The sequence below is a fragment of the Python bivittatus genome, unplaced genomic scaffold, assembly GCF_059951505.1.
Source record: "Python bivittatus isolate LINGU-HERP-01145 unplaced genomic scaffold, Pbiv_v1 ctg000700_np1212, whole genome shotgun sequence".
Classification (NCBI taxonomy): domain Eukaryota; kingdom Metazoa; phylum Chordata; class Lepidosauria; order Squamata; family Pythonidae; genus Python; species Python bivittatus.
Genome location: NW_028277098.1, coordinates 54,747,450 through 54,764,482, shown reverse-complemented (window position 1 = coordinate 54,764,482; position 17,033 = coordinate 54,747,450). Strand labels below are relative to the sequence as shown.

The 17,033-nt window shown below is 38.3% G+C and overlaps 1 protein-coding gene across 1 annotated transcript in view; it reads left to right on the top strand.

Moving 5' to 3' along the window:
* Positions 1 to 17,033, top strand: part of CACNA1S (calcium voltage-gated channel subunit alpha1 S) — a 66,166-nt gene that overhangs the window by 43,533 nt on the left and 5,600 nt on the right. The window contains exons 31-41 of the mRNA XM_088153524.1: positions 1,750 to 1,890; positions 2,048 to 2,113; positions 3,366 to 3,457; positions 4,378 to 4,537; positions 8,191 to 8,318; positions 9,902 to 9,998; positions 10,334 to 10,436; positions 11,409 to 11,510; positions 11,690 to 11,814; positions 12,866 to 12,994; positions 14,898 to 15,106. Coding sequence (XP_088009650.1) covers positions 1,750 to 1,890; positions 2,048 to 2,113; positions 3,366 to 3,457; positions 4,378 to 4,537; positions 8,191 to 8,318; positions 9,902 to 9,998; positions 10,334 to 10,436; positions 11,409 to 11,510; positions 11,690 to 11,814; positions 12,866 to 12,994; positions 14,898 to 15,106 — 1,352 coding nt within the window. The remainder of the gene's footprint in view (positions 1 to 1,749; positions 1,891 to 2,047; positions 2,114 to 3,365; positions 3,458 to 4,377; positions 4,538 to 8,190; positions 8,319 to 9,901; positions 9,999 to 10,333; positions 10,437 to 11,408; positions 11,511 to 11,689; positions 11,815 to 12,865; positions 12,995 to 14,897; positions 15,107 to 17,033) is intronic.

Here is a 17,033-nt window from a genome sequence, read left to right as displayed (position 1 = left end):
ATGTGGTTTGCAAAAACAAGATACAATAGATGAAGAACAAGTAAAAAAATAATATGGGAGAATCAGTGTGGTTTTATTAAAAGCAGAATAAAATAAACAAAAATAATCATGGAAGGAAAAAATGGCTATTGCTTGGCATTGAATAGATAATAATGATAGTATCACAACACCATTTGTCAGATTACTATTAGCCAGCTGGACTAGAAACAGATAAATAGGCATTTTAGAATACAGGAGCTCTGATAAGTAGCTTATTCTAGAAAAGCAAATGAAGCCATTATGAAAGAATTCCAGTGATTGCTGTGTATCAAATGTAGGTCCCATTTATCATGAAACCAAGGTTCAAGTTCTTGTGTGTTTTCTGGCTTTGTGATGCAATGGTCTAGAAGCCATTCTCTTTGGGCAGAAGAGATGGTTTCCAACTGACTCTCGTTTTGGTACTAAAATGATCTGATATCAACCTCTTAATCTGTGATCATATAAGAACTTGTTCTCATACCCTTTCTGGAAAGAGAATTTTTTTTAGTGCAGTAGTTTCGAACAAGTGATATGTATACCACATTTGGGACTCAGATATTGTATAGGTGGAACACATGGTAAGTTATTTAAACTTTAAGATAGTCTTTAAAACTTATCTTAAACAATAAATATAATAACAGAATTTCTGTAAACATTCCAATGGATTCCTTGGAAAAAATGGCTTTATGTGTCTATCTTGATGAGATCTAAGTTTTTTCATGTAATGACTGGTGGGACTTAAAATACAAAAGACTGAGAATGACTGCCTTAGTTCTGCTTGCTGTACCTCAAGGGCACCTGGAGGATAGCTTTCAAATATGACCTCAGTGCATGGATAGATTAGTATGAAAAGAGATATTCCTTAAGATACTTGGGTCCAATTCTGTTCTGTTCTGTGGTTCTTTGAGTACATTGGAAAAATCAAGCACAATAGGAATGATGAGGTGAGGTATCTCAGTAAAAATATCAGCAGGCAATGGATCTTTGATAGCTCCAGTGAGTCTGGTTGGTTGAGTTTCTCATATATTGAAATATATAATAGGCAAATGTTGGCCCAGTTACAGTGTTTTAAGCAAATAGTTTATTGAATATATACTGTCAGTTCACACTGCTAAGCTATAAACCTCCATTTACAAAAGTTGGCTTGAGTTCATACAACACACACACACACACACACGACTATCACTGCATGGATAGTCCTTTTTGAAGGAGCTATCTGAATTCTTCAAGAACTCTGGTTTAATTTTGTGGTCTTGGGCTTCTGCAAGGCTGGGGAGATGGAGGTTCTGCTGGAAATACATATTCTTAATCTAAAGATGAATGCAAGCCAGAGGGTTTTTGAAGATGAACTAACTGATATTCCCATGAGGACACTTCCTCTGATTTTTCTGCTATGTGCTTCAAATTCCAAGGGCTAAAAATCCTGCTATGTCCTCAGCTATATAAGGCTTTAAGCAGGGGTGGGAAATATTCTCTGTGCCTGAAGTCCCATTCAAGAAGTACATGGGGCCAAAATAGAAAGTGGGTAGATCCAGAAAAGCAAAACTGAGAAAGGTCAACATGTCTCAGATCTTAGGGAATAGCAAGTCAACTCCTTATCTGCAATTAAATAGTGGATCATAGCTATCTTATTTTAGAAAAGCATGGTGAATCCAACAGACTCCCCCAGTGAATAAAGTTTACTTCCTTCTGTCTTCTTCTCCCACTGCAAGGGATATGTTCTTTCCACAGCTTCCTGCCACAGATCCTGATGACAGCGGTCGTGTCTCCATCACATTTTTCCGGCTCTTCAGGGTCTTAAGGCTGGTAAAACTGCTAAGCCGAGGAGAAGGCATTAGAAATTTACTCTGGACGTTTATCAAATCCTTCCAGGTAAGTACGTTTCACTGGATGCGCAAGCTCATACCCAAATGAAGGAAGAATCCTAAAAATGGGACTGGGCTGGGTGAGGTGGAAACAAACAACAATTCAATACCTTCCAACTCACGGCTGTGGGTGACCTTTGGATTCTTCTATACTTTGCCCGCAGGCACTACCTCATGTGGCCTTGCTGATCGTTATGTTGTTCTTTATCTATGCTGTGATTGGGATGCAGGTAAGCAATGCAAGAAAATACTTGCATTACATCATTGGACAATCCATCCCTAAATCCCAGTTATAAACCATCTGAGTGGACAGACTGAGAGATATCTTAGCATTATGATGCCTTCCTTACTCTCAAGCTCCATTCCCCCAAATGCATAAGGTTGAAAAGTATTGTGAGGGCTGCATGTCATTCCTGCCCAGACATCCTACCCCTTCATCTTCAGCAATGAAGCCCCCTGCTGAGTCCCTGGTTACATCTTTCATTATGTGAGTATAGAGCTTAACCTGCAATGTGGATATGAAAGCCAGAGACTCAGAGTAATTCTGCCTCCACTGAGCCAGTAATAGGCTTAGAAATAAAATATCTGTCTCCTGACATGGTTCATATTGGACCCCTTAAATCATCATGCTATGCATGTCTCCTTTTCCTTACCACAGGCTTGTGAGTAGAAGAGAAATTGTCCCAATGATGCTCAAAGGAATTAATACTTATTCCCCATGAATTTTAAACTTGGACTTCTACAGTCTAGTCTTGTATGGATTTACTCAATATGTCCCATTTGTTTATGGGACTGACTGCCAGGTTAAATGGCTTTAAACAATGTTTACACAAATTAATGGGAAATAAACTTAATGAAATTTCCAGACTCAAAGTTGGACACAGGAGACTGGTCTGTAGATCAGCAGGAATCTTCTGGTGAGTTCAATAGCACTTAGGATATTTTCCAGTGGGGGCTTCTAGCACTATCCTTATTTTTATCTTTTTTTCCTTAATGACATTAGGTGGAAAGTAAAAAGTGAAAGAAACAGTAAAAAAATATAGGAGGGCTACAAATGGAAGATAATGCCTTAATCCCTTTGTTTCAGAAAATGTGGGAAGGTGACTGCATGATAGAAGCTTCACCTAGAAACACTGTCATTTTACTTCCTTGGGGACGCTCGCAGAGATTCAGAGAAAAGGGATGCCTCCAGGCATGGCTTCTACCATGAATGGAACCTCCCAAGGGGCCCAGGTGTCATATTCTACTTACAACACTCCCATGTTTTCATTGCTTTTTCTCTCTCTTTTCCCCTTACCACAAAAATATTGTTTAAGTTGGAAAAGGTGGACCAGATATTTAAGTAAGGAAGATGGCAAAAGAAGCCCTCCACCCAAATTAAATAGCTGAAGTAGAATTCAGTATGAGCAAAACATATGGGAACGGTTGCAAGCCCCACAGGTTTTGCAGATAAGCCTCTGACAACAGCATGTTTGTTTATAGATGTTTGGGAAAATTGCACTGGTAGATGGAACTCAAATAAATCGGAACAACAACTTTCAGACCTTCCCACAAGCGGTGTTGCTGCTATTCAGGTCTGTATCATTTAAGCTTATTTGATTTATGGCTGTGGGCCTGCATGATCTCGAATAGTCTTTTTGCCCTTCCTATTGGTGGCCTCTCCTCTTTTGACAGGAGACCCTTCAAGGTCCAAAAAAGTACTCCTATCTTCTTCAAAAATGTGGTCATATGTACATTTTCTGTAGATTTCAAGATTGATTTCAAAGTTAGCATAAATGTGTGGTTGCTGTTCAAACATAGCAGGCATAGGCAACCATTTTGCAGATGGGGAGCCCCACTTTTAAATTGTTTTTTCACTTTTTCAGGGTTGTAGGGGACATAGCTGGTGATACAATGACATCACTGGAATAGAAAGGCACATTTTTCAAATGTGATTTGGAAGGCTTCAGTGGGTTAGGAGCTATTGAGTTGGCTTAAATACAATGGAGATAATGTTTGAATAAAACAATTCCTATTCAAGGAATTAATTTTCAACAGTACTATTTCCCACACTTTTAAATACCATTGACCTAGCCAAATACTGTACATACTGTGGTTTTCTAGGGTTTTGCAGTAGGTAGTGAATCTGGCAAGTAACGAAAAAAAATAATGTAACGATTTGAATAGCAACTGTTCCCAACGTCTTGGGAGAGATGGAGAGTAAAGTCAGCAGTAGAATTAATTACTCCAACTATCCTTGAGTTATTTTTCCAATTTATTCTAAAACAGTTGACCAAAAGGATAAGTAAATGGGAATTGCCATCAGAAAGGGTAATATGTATCAACTTGATTGTAATTCCTGCAACACAATCCAGAAAAGTTTTGATTGATACTGTATACTTTTAGAGGAGGTTAATTACATTGCTGAATTATTTTTATAATCCACTCTCGATTACTTGCTGGGTTAGGCTCATATGGAATATTATGCATTGTCCTACTTTACCTGTTTCTCTAGGTGTGCCACGGGTGAGGCCTGGCAGGAGATCTTACTAGCTGCCAGCTATGGCAAGTTGTGTGACCCTGAGTCTGAATATGCCCCTGGAGAAGAATACACTTGTGGCACAGGCTTTGCTTATTTCTACTTTGTAAGCTTTTACATGCTGTGTGCATTCCTGGTATGTTTTTTTCCTTCCTTCTTTCTCATATCAGGTTCTTATGTCTTGCGCACCCAGTGTATATCTGCAACATACAGATAAATGGGGCATCAGCAGAATGGAAACTAAATATAAGAGGTGGAGTTCATTCAGTTGTTCATTTATTCACAATTAAAGGTGTGCCCAGGAGAACAATGTGCCCCTTTTTCACATGCTGTAGACAAATCTCTTCAGTTCTTACATTTAGCTATTTGAAATGCTAGTCGCCAAGATGATAGAGAAAAGTTCCTGGCTGTAATTTTAGCTAAGCTTCCTGACAGTAAAAGCTGTCTGATGGTGGAATAGATGGCCTCACAGGATAGTGGGCCCCCTGTTGTTAAAGGTTTTGAGGCTGGATGACTACTAAAATCTGTGGCAACAGGTTTTCAGAACTGTCAAGGGAATGGGATTGGACTAAGTGACCTAGCTTTCATATTCCAGTATGCAGAGAAAACACTGAAGAAGAAAAATGTTTGAACTGGACCAACAGGTTGAAAAGAAGGCAGCGCATCTATAACCTTTATAATAACCTGATATAGGTAGATTAATAATTTAAGTGGAATATGCAATGAAATGTTGCAGCATTTAATGCAGCGCTCCTGATCAATTCAACCAATGTTCAGTTCAGCAGTCTTCATTCCATTCTCCCTTTTGCTCTCCAGTTTTCCATGTCACATCCTCTCCCAAACAGACATTCCACATTCTTTTATTTCTGAGTATTCTCATTATTATCGGGCTGGTTCGGTTTGTTGTTTAGATTTATTTTTCTACAGTTTCCCCCCTCCTTTCACAAACTTTGGGGCTCCTTCAAATATGCAAATACCTCCCTGTAACCATTTTGGTTACTTACCCACCAGAACTTAACTCCTAAGTTCACTTTTAGTATACAGATTTCTACCCCCACCCCACCTCCATGCTGCAGATGAGGTGTTCAAGCTGACTAGATCCCAACACCTTATGGCCAATGTGATTTGAACTGGAGACTTTTTGACACACAGTTCACGCTTCCAAAGATTACACTGTAACATGATAATGAACTGTGCATTACTTTAAGTTCAAGGGTTCGCTTGTGTCTGTCACGTGGGAGTAGTGAATCTGTTGCCCCTTCCAACGCCAGAGTGCAGCAGCTGTAAAGATTGTGCCAAACCAAGTCTTTAGGATGAAAACAAGACCAGAAACACAGGATTGTGTGGCATTTTCTCCCCAGAACATTGAAAGTGATGTGAAAAAAAGAGGAAGTGGTGTTTGTGATAGGAATTGTCCATCACTTCTGGGCAGGTTTTTTTCATGGTTTCATTCTGTTTCAACACCTGCAAAAACTATTTGGCCAGAGGTAGAACAATATACAGTCTTTGTACATTGTGGCTGCCATTGCCAGCGACTTTTTCAAATTACTTCTAAGACATGAACAACAAAAAGCTATTTTTTGCCCAGGATGCCCCTGCCTCTGCGCATACTTCATTTCATTAAAAATGACGGCAGGCTGTTAAGATGATTCCATAAATTAGTGTTAGGAACTGCTGACCACTGGTCTCTAGAGCTTAGGCTGTTCACGGTCTATGACCCTCGACTCCACTGAAATGTAAACTTGACTAAACTGACCATGGAACCAGGGAATATGAAGTCACAGATATTAAGATTAATTGATTTCCTTTGCTTATGAAGGGTGATTAGAGGCCAACTCAGGAGTAAAAAAAGAAGGAAAGTTTGCTTGCCTTTATTCCTTTTATAAGGCTTAAGGAGGTTAGCAAAGCTTTGCTTCTGTTTTGTCAGTCGAAATAACTTTTTAACCTGTTTGCCTCCATATCAGATTTCACATTTGTTTCATTTGAGTTTTCTCAAATGTCAGCACAGATAATTCCTGAAGGAACATTACTGCAAATAAATGGCACTTTGGAATATTCCTTTTCTTCCCCTTTTAAGTATACTTCTTCAGATCTTTCCCCAGTACCAAATTAAAATGCTATGAATTCCTATCTTGAGTCCTTCCAGAACAATGCCAGTATAACATTTACTGTTCTTATTGCCAGTCTCTATCCTGTCTCCATTACTTCTGTTCCAAGAGATTGCTGAAAGGTTTTGGGAGTCGGCCAATCATTATAGGCAAGGTGGTGGACTTTCTTCTCTGGCTATCCTGTTGTTCCCCTTCAGCAGGTCACCAGCCAGCATGGAAAACATCCAGCAATCAGAGCAGTATAGCAGCAATGGAATGAGTCTCATTTCACAATGCTGTCTGGGCTTCTCTTGGCTAGTTGTCTTCCTCTTCTCCCATACCTCAATAAACTAAAAGACAAAACCTTTGAGAAGAATGAAATTGCTCTAGAGAGGAGGAAGGCAGACCCTGCCATGAATGTGCTAATAGCTAGGATGTACAGAATGGAAAACTCGCTGACTATAGTGGTAAAGGCTGCAGAGCAGGAAGGAGCACCACATCCGTGGTTACATCCACAACTTGTCATCTGATAATGAGTAACAAAACATGTGGGATCTGGGGTAAGATAGTGTCAATATGAGGAGGAAAATATTGCTTTAAAGCTGATGAACCTAATAATGAGGAAAGCGTCATGGGGGCAACAGGGAAAATAGGTATTTTCAGGGCATGATTGTGCTGTGTTAAGGTTATTTTCTGTGTAAGGCTGAGTGTGACTGCAATGGCAAGGGAATCTATTAAAATTATTTGTTATATTCTCAAACTTCAATTATTTTAGGAGTGTTCAATTTTTTTACAGATACAAGAGGTATACTACAGGTTTTGCAAGCATAGCGTATCTATATTGTTTCTTATTTTCACTGTCAAATTGACCAACATGATCTGAAAGTCTCCAGGAGTAAGAAAATAAGAGTTGGGAATTCACATGCCATTCATACATCATGGATGGCATGTGAAAGACAGGATATAAATCCTGAATGAAAGGCAGGATATAAATCTAATAATATCTAAATAAATAAATAGGTTACCCACCTCTGCACTAAACTGAAAGCAAGCACATTGTTATGGTTTAGTGCAGTATGTGAATCTATCCAAGATGTCATGATAGTATGCTCTTCTGTGGTATATTAGGAGTGCGTCTGAGCTGGTGGTACACGTTCCACTGCAGAAAAGGACAGATGAAGTGAAGCAGGTTGACTGGTTGATTTGTACATTTATGAGAAAGATGCCTTTCTCGTTACCTCCTTTTGGCACATATTAGAGGGAGGCCAGTATTGGAAAGAGGGGGAGACTTGAAATCTATGTACTTAAAACTTATTTTAACTGATAAAGCAATAACATGCATGTCTGCCTTGGAAAAAGTGGGCTTTTTGTTTCTGTCGTGGTGGGACTTTGATAGAGTGATTGGTGGGATTTAAGAAATGAAATGCTGAGGATCATTATCTGTGCTCATCCTTTTATAATGATCACTTTTCTGTTCATGTCCTAATTCCTACCTTGGTTCGTGTCTGAACTTGTGAAACCATTCAGATACATGAAAGCCAGAATTTATGGAAATATTGTCTTATTGTCTGAGAAAATCAGCCAGTTAGTTTATGCAGCACAGTCAAGAGTTTAGGATCATGAATCCCTCTGATGCCAAAGAAAATCCCTTGATGATGCTCAGACACATTCACCTGAAATGTGCTAATGCGTTTCTCCTTAGATTATCAATCTCTTTGTTGCTGTCATCATGGATAATTTTGACTACCTCACACGGGATTGGTCCATCTTAGGTCCCCACCACCTGGATGAATTCAAAAGAATCTGGGCAGAATATGATCCTGAAGCCACGTGAGAACTTCTTTGTTGGTAGATTGCAGTGAATTGCTCCACTGAAAATGAAAAGCAAGCTCAGTGTTCCTTTCTAAAAATGCTATCTGAAATGAGTGCCTGAAAGGTATTCACTTATGTATCTACAGAATGAGAAAGGTGATACTTTTGCTTTGCTTTCAATCTATTTCAGCTTAAGTGTAAAACATAGGCTGAAATCATAAGACACTTTCTTGGAATATTCATGGATTTATTTGCAAGTGTATTTATAATAGGAATATCAAAGGGGTATAATAAAATATAATAACATCATCTAAGAGGGAGATTATGATACAATCTTATATACTAATATAGATATTAGTGGGCTAAATTTCCTGTTTTTGTTGTGGGCATTCACTACTGCCTGTATTTCTAAAGTTTCCTGTTCAAAACGGATGGAGATCCCTTTGCTCATAAACAAAATTGGTAATCTTTTGTTTTCAAGCTATTGGAGCGTACATTTAGAACGACTAGCTGTTCTGGAAACAGAGGAGTCCAGATTACTATTATTGCTGCATTAGGTGTAGAAATGGACTTTCCAAGAATAAGCACGATCAAGGAGCCATTCATGGAATTACAAGTGTGCAATATCCTTTGATAAATGTAGTTTCTTCCTGAGAGTTATCTTTCACAAAAGCATGTGTTTATCATACAGCAATGTGCTCAAAGTGCTGAAAACATTTTGCTGCTTGAGGCATGCAAGATGTTGTCCTCCCCGCAATCTGCCTAGGAAGCTAGCTGAAGTATTTCAGCATGGGATAGCGTCTTCCGTTATATCTGATGCAACAAGCTAGTATAACAGGCCCACCCCTGGCTGTATAAACCTGTCCTCCAGCAAAGAGGAGCCAAAAGAAGGCTGTCACTACTATCCCCAACACTCATCCCTTAATGGGATTGTCTCACTTTTCTTTATGATAAACAGTCTTGCAAGGAAACTGGGAATGGTCATGATCACCCATTGAAAAGTTGAGATTTCAAACTCTTGTTTTGTCAGTGATATGAAGAAACTGATTGAGGCAACATATTACACTAAAGCATGCCTTGTTTAGCCATGGTTTACTGACCAAATCACTATTGGCTTGGTTCACACCATATGCAAGCCATAAACTTGTAGTTGGTCTGCAAACTGCAATGGCTGGGTCTGCATTAAATGCAGAACCTAACAAACCATGTTATGGCTTTGTGGGATGTGTGAACCACATACTGACCCTTCTCAATCTGCCTATATTGCTTTATTTGCATGTCACAGATTTGTAAAGAATGCCAGTCTACAAGGCTTGAAAGGAATTGAGAGTTTGCACAGCTGGAGTTTGCACAGCTAATTTCCCAGTTTCCTACATGGAAAATTATCAGCCTCTTCCAGGAATGCTTTGTGACACACACTTCAGGTCATACACCATACTAGCTGATCAAAAACATAAAACAGAAATGTGTGCTGATTCACTTTGATTTTAAAAAATGGCTAAAAGGACACTAAATTGTGGGCTCCAGTTTCTGAGTTACAGATCAAAGTTCTATTTCTACAACTGATGTATAAAACATGACTATCTTTTGTCTTACCTCAGGGGCCGAATTAAGCATCTAGATGTGGTAACTTTGTTGAGACGAATCCAGCCTCCCCTGGGGTTTGGGAAATTTTGTCCACACCGTGTGGCTTGCAAGGTAACTGGCTAAAGGAGAATGTTTCTTTATCAATCCTATGTAGACTCCATCTCATTTCTGTTCTGTTCTGCTACACAAAATGGCACTGAAGTCTTCATAGGAATGAAAGACTGGTGTTCCATCCTGTTTAGGAGTATCAAATACAGACAGTCATGGCTATTAAAATGTGTTTGTATGTGTAAAAGCTGGGATCACACATCATACCAAAGTAGGATTCTTTTTTTACCATGATTTGTTTAGTAAATCAGAAACAAACCAGATTGTAAAATAGTACTATGTGTAAATCCAACCATAATATGTTGTCTTTTTGGCATATGTTTCTGTGTGTTTTGCAGCGCCTAGTGGGCATGAATATGCCACTGAATAGTGATGGCACAGTTACTTTCAATGCCACACTCTTTGCTCTGGTGAGAACTGCTCTCAAGATCAAGACAGAAGGTAAGAGAGGAAACTGCCAATGTTACGTCAGGAATAATTTCACTGCGTTCTTTCATAGCTTCTATTATTTAATGAATGTGAAAGAACATTAATCACCTTATATACCAATAGAAACATGGACCTAAAATCCATTACTGCACAATTACATAAGGCCAACAGTAGAGGCTATAAATCAATAGTAACTAATGCCTTTCTAGTGCATTTAATCACAAGACCTCAGAGTCAAGTCTTCATCTGTCATAAATTAACATAAGTAATTTTAGTAGGGATCTGTGCCAATACACTGCTACTAGAGCTCTAGGGCTTTGAAGAACCTGTGTTTTCGAAAAGCAAATACTAACAGGTTTGTCCAGCACTAGGATTATGGAGGATTTGAACCACCTTAATATTTAAATTGACCCTTAGTTGCAGCCTCATTTAGTAAAATGAGCCACCCAGAGTCATTGGGAGTTGGGTGGCCTTTAAATTTAAATAAATGAAGAAATGTGATACAAAATCAGTCAAGAAAGAGCCACAGGCGAGTGGTAGAGAAGATATAGGTGGCCCTTGTTTCCCATGCTTCCATTAATTGAGGTTTGCATATCCATTGTTGGTGAACACAGACCAGAGTTTGTTATCCATGATAAAGGGTTTTGATTATTTGCATTTTGAGGCATGCAATTCTCTTTGGAAGAGGATTTTTGGAGGGTTTTAACACATGTGCAAAATGATAAACAGAGTTTTGTCTACCATTTTTCAAGCTCTAGTTATCATGGTTTTCTTAGGCTGGACCAGTACCCTTGAATAATGAGGACCAGCTGTATTTTACAGGAAGACATGAAGCTGTCCTCTTCAGTTTATAAAGATCTCAGGTAGAAAGGTTCTCCTTGAGGTGATAGAAAATTGCTGCTAATAAGAGTAGGGGGTCTTGGATAGGACAAGCTAGAGGTCTGTATTGGTATAAAGCAATTTTGTATGATTGGTGCTTTGTAGGTAACTTTGAGAAAGCCAATGAAGAGCTGAGGATGATTATCAAAAAAATCTGGAAAAGAACCAGCATGAAGCTTTTAGATCAAGTCATTCCACCAATTGGAGGTGAGTCCTCCGACAATCAAGAGACTTTTGGTCTTTATTTCCATTTCTAGTCCTTGTGAAGCAGCTTATCACAGACCTACTTATAAGTTCTCAAGCAGCTTAGTATCTACAGGGTAGCTTGGTACATAAATATATGCTTTGTATAAATGCAATGCCTTGATTTGTATATATTCCTCTAGATGATGAAGTTACTGTGGGAAAGTTTTATGCTACTTTCCTCATCCAGGAGCACTTCAGAAAATTCATAAAGCGCCAGGAAGAATATTATGGATATCGACCTAAGAAAAATGCTGTTGAAATCCAGGTAAGTGGGAAACAGGAGAAATGCTACATATTTTTACAGATTCATAATCAGAAATATTTATTTCAACCCACAGTGGAGTGAGGGACAGTGAAAGTTTCTCTGTTTTGCACTGGGCTTCAAATTTTGTATTGGGATATGTACGTGCATTATGTGCATTTTTCACATATCTGTTTTGAAGTTCTTTCAAGAGCTACTGTACCAATGAAGTAATGTCGTTGAGGAACGTATTGTGGGTTTGTTATCACACAACCTATCTTATTTCCTCAAACTGCTTATAGTCATGTATTTCTTCAGTACTATATGTTTGCTGTGGTCTGAAGTTGATACTCCTTTTTATGCAGCATGTACTATATGTGTGAGCCTATGCAAACCTGAGCAAAGTGTTAGGTCTCATACTATTCTCCCTTCCTTACCACACAAGTGGAGAAGGAATAAGCAATGAAACATTTTCACTTACTCTAATGTTTTGATTTATGGTTATGTATAAAGTCCAATATGTCTTTAAAGAAATTCCAGAATTTGTTGTTGGCATGCTTGGCAATTGATTTAGAGCAGGGTTAAGCAACCTAGTGTCCTTTGGATATCAACTCATATCAGCCCTTAACTGGTATGACTAATGCAAGAGGACTGTGTATGGCCATCATTATTGGAATCAGAAACCCAGGAAACAACTAGATGGCAGCAAAGAAATGATGTTTTGGTCTGATGTAACCTAGTGCTACATTGTCAAGAGTTTTAAAAGTAATAATAAGCACTTGAAGTTGGGTTTGGAGCCAAGAATTGGTGTTGTTCTGCAATGGTGGGATTGTCCTGCCAGCAGTGGAACTACTGTTTTCTATACCAGCTGCAGCTTCTGAGTCATGTTCAAAAGCAGCAGCAACACATTGGGTGCATTGCAGTTGTCCAACTGATTGTCTTTAAGATTAAATTAAGAACTAAGAATTCTCTAGGTACATGACTTGAGGGTATACAGTAGCTGCTCCATCCCTTTCCCACTTTGGTATGAATGGCCTCTTCCAATGCTAAAAGATTCTACCTCGCTTCTAATAAGGCTGGCTTAAGGACCATTGAAGAGGAAGCTGCTCCTGAGATCAAAAGAGCAATCTCTGGGGATCTGACTGCAGAGGAGGAACTTGAAAGAGCCATGGTGGAGGCAGCAATGGAGGAAGGCATCTATAGGGTGAGTATAAGAATAGATCTATTAACTGATTAAAAAGTCCCTTATCTTCTACCTACAAATTACAGCAGACTGTATTGTTCCTGCTGTGACCTATGCTTTCTTACAAATCATTCCCTTCCTCAATTTTGCCTCTTCCCCAAATTAAAATCATTCATTGCCAAGAACATAGGACATGTTTCCTTGGTTGCAATTATCAGAATTATAAAGGACAAAAGGACCTTTGTTCTCCTCTTTATTACTAAACTACTACCGTTAGTCTTTTAAACTCCTATTAAAAATGCATGCATCATTCCGAAGGATGGAGAAGAGAGGGCTTCATGTTGTAAGCATTCCTTCTGAGCTAAATGAATATCCTTTTGCAAAGTGGTCAGATCCATCCTTATCAGTGCAAAACAGAAGTATAGTAATAAACCTACTTCACCTGCCCACCTCTCAATGTGTCAGTCTGTACATATACATCCTTCTTTGCAGCTTTTTTTATCCCATAGAACACATCAGGAACTACTTAGTAATAGAAAAAAGCACATTTTTTTCCTGCAACAACTTCATTTTTGGTTACACTAAAATGTGACAGAGAGAAAATCCAGACATACTTAAATGAATATTAAAGTGCTGCATTATGTTTTATAAGAAGCATATTTTGCAGTTCAGGAGCACACACAAAGATACCTAAATAAATTCTTCATAAGCCCATTTTGAATGGACTGGCCATATTGATATTAAATCTATTTGATGTTTTGATTGTATTTTATATTTTTATCGATTCATAAGTTTTGCAGCTCACCCAAAGGCCTTAGCTGATGAGAAACATAAAAAATGCCACAAAGTCATAAAGAAATAAAACAAATGGTTTAGTTCAATTTTATCTCCTAAGGTAACATATCTTTCTCTGCCATGGATGCAAATGTAAAATTTAAAGTCATCATCCAGTCCTATATCTTGAAAGATCTGATACAGACCTAAAGAGCAAGGGAGCTGGGATTTGATAAATGCTCTGCAAACTCTGCTTCTGCAAACTCTGCAACTCGCTTTGCTCAATCACTCATATCAAAGTTGGAGAACTCTTCCATCCTTCTTGCAAAGTTGACAAGGATCTTAGTGTTAGCAAGTTAACCATTGCTGTCAGGTTTCTTGCTTGCACTTTTCGCACTTATTTCGTGTCCTTCTACTAAATAAAATTTCTCTACATTGGCTAAGAGAGAATGACAATCCCAACAAGCTTCAGGGTTGTTTAGAATTTAAACCTGTGTCTCCCTGGTGTAAGGCTACTCCATTGTCATAGCACTACACCATTTCTCAGAAAATGGGCAAATAGAAAATGCTTCAAGTAGTAAATATATTTAATCCATCCCTGATAACATGCACTCAAGTTGTGCTCTGTGAAACTCATTCATGATCAAATAACTTTGGATCTTGGGTATGAACAAGGCAACTTTTCTTGTAATTATTTTAAATATACTATGCAGATTGTCTCTCACTATCCCAGCAACACATACACACAATCTGTGATCTCAACAAATTCTGTATTATGCTAAAAAAATGCCAAGCAACATACTTAAAAGTTATCATGCCTCTTCAAAAATTAAGGGTGGAAGGTACAGCTGGAAGCCCTTCCCCTCACCCTACACTTCTGCTCACAATTGTTCTCCCCTGTTACTCCTGAAAGTTATTTACCACAAATAATAATTTTCCAGGTAAACTGAACTTTTAGGCAGGAAAATGATGTGAGGGGAAAGAGTTAAACACGTTAGAAAAAATACTTTTAATATGTGTAGCTTGATCCTTAGTCTAACAAGAGTGTGAGTTGTTAACTACAGCTTCTCTGTTTTCTCCACTGTTGAAACACAAAATGACTTTAGGAAAACCAAGGTGACCATCTTTTTCTTTTCTCCCTTCAATTCAGAGAACAGGGGGCTTGTTTGGCCAGGTTGAGAACTTCATCGAACCCAGCAGCCCCCTTCCACCGCACATGGCTAACCAAAGGCCTCTGCAATTCACTGAGATAGGTAGTGAAGAATTAGATTCCCCAGTGTTCATTGAGGACTTTCCACCAGCAAGAGACACCAATGTGAACAACAGCAACAGCAATACCAACAACAATGCAACAACACGGTAAAAACTACAATTGGAATAAAAAATGGGAACAGTCAAGATCAGGATCCAAAATTGGATAGTAACATTCATTTCAGAGGAACACTCTGGTATAAATAATTAGGTGGGACCTGGAATGTTTTGAAGGAGTGCTTTTCCAAACAACGCAGGTTGAGACGGGCCAGCAGTCTAAGAAATTGTGTAAAAGAAAATATTTTATGAAAAGGACTCTGACTTTATTGGTAAACAAGGAAGATGCTTCACTACAAAAGATATGAATCAGCTTGCCTTAACCAATATTTCCAGGAATCACTTCCTGAAATTACAGATCAATTAGCTCAATGCTGTCTCCTTCTCTGTTTGGGACTTGAATATATTACAGTGGCTGGTTATAAGGAATAAAGTTCCTCACCAAAGATTTATGGCCAAACTCAATTAGGGCAGGTCTTATTAGGGACCAGTAATTAATTAAAGAACAGCAAGTAGGAATAAATAGATCTGCAAATAGAAGGATATAAACAGTGGAACAGAAGGATCTCTTTTGAGACTATTGCTTCACTTATTTGAAACTGGGATAGTCAATGAAGTGGCCAAAATTGCTGATGATGCCAGATTATTAAAGTTATTAAAACCAAAAGAGACAACAGAAAGTTCCAAAAATACTTTTTCAGACAATAGAAAAAGGAATTATAATAGCGATTTTGGTTCAGTATACACAAATGTAAAGTGATGTTCATTGGGACAAACAATCCAAATTTTGTATGTATGGTAAAGGACTCAGAGTGATTGACCAGGAAAGAACTATTTGGGCTCTAATAGAAGCCCAATCAAGATGTCAATTCCGTATGTGTTTATTGAGAAAAATGCAACTTTCATCTGGGAGATATTTAGAAAATGTATCAAAAATAAAAACTGCTAAAATTATAATGCTTTAGTAAAGTGCATAGTCATGCTTAGAATGCTCTATACTTTTCAGGTCATTCTACCTCAGAAGGAATTCTGTAGAATTGAAAAAGATGTCGAAAAAGCAACCAAAATGATCAAAGGGTAGAACAGTTCCTCTATAAGGAAATGTTACATCACTGAGCTTTTTTTTTTAAGAAGTAAGGGAGTGTATAATATTTTGTTTTGTATGGAGAAATTGGATAGGGAGAGACATTTCTCCCTTTCTTGGGTCATCCAATAAAGATGAGTCATGAGAAAATCAGGACAAATAAAGGGAAGGATCATCCACATAGTATGTATTTAACTGGATTTGTTATCATAATATGCAGTGATGGCTGCCAACTTGAATAGCTTTAAAAGGGGAGAGTTAAATCAGTATCTACTAGTCATGAGTTAGTCCCATATTTTTTCCACAATGGCCAATGAGATGCCTAAGGAATGTGCAGAAGCAAATCAGAGGTGCAATTGTTCATGATCAATCAATATTGATTGGTACACAGCCTGAAATATTGGAGATAATTTACAGCCATCATAACTAACAAAAGCATGACATTTCTAAAACACTGGAACAAGAAGCTCCCTGTAAAGTATGACATCAATTTAGACTTGAAAAGAACAGAGGCATAAATACTGTCTGCATATTTATGTATAAATGTATAACTCCTTATAAATACAGTATTGCCTGAATGGGAAAGAATCTCAGCTGCTTTGTTTCCAGGTGGAGCTGTAGGAAGGAGGAGCTGTTCTGACTTTATTGTAACCTGGGCTTTCAAGTGCAGAACAAAAAGCAAGAACAAATCAAAGCCTTCAGGTTGCATTTACAAGTTCTGGATTGCATGGCATCAAGAACTGGGGTCCTTCTTGATCTCTCACAAGTCACATGATTGTACAATTCTTACAGTGGTTTTATCTGAATTCAGCCATTCCAAGTCAGTCTTTGGTAATAAGATTTTAAGGCACCACCATATCCTGTAAACAAACTGGAAAATCACACATGGGCAAC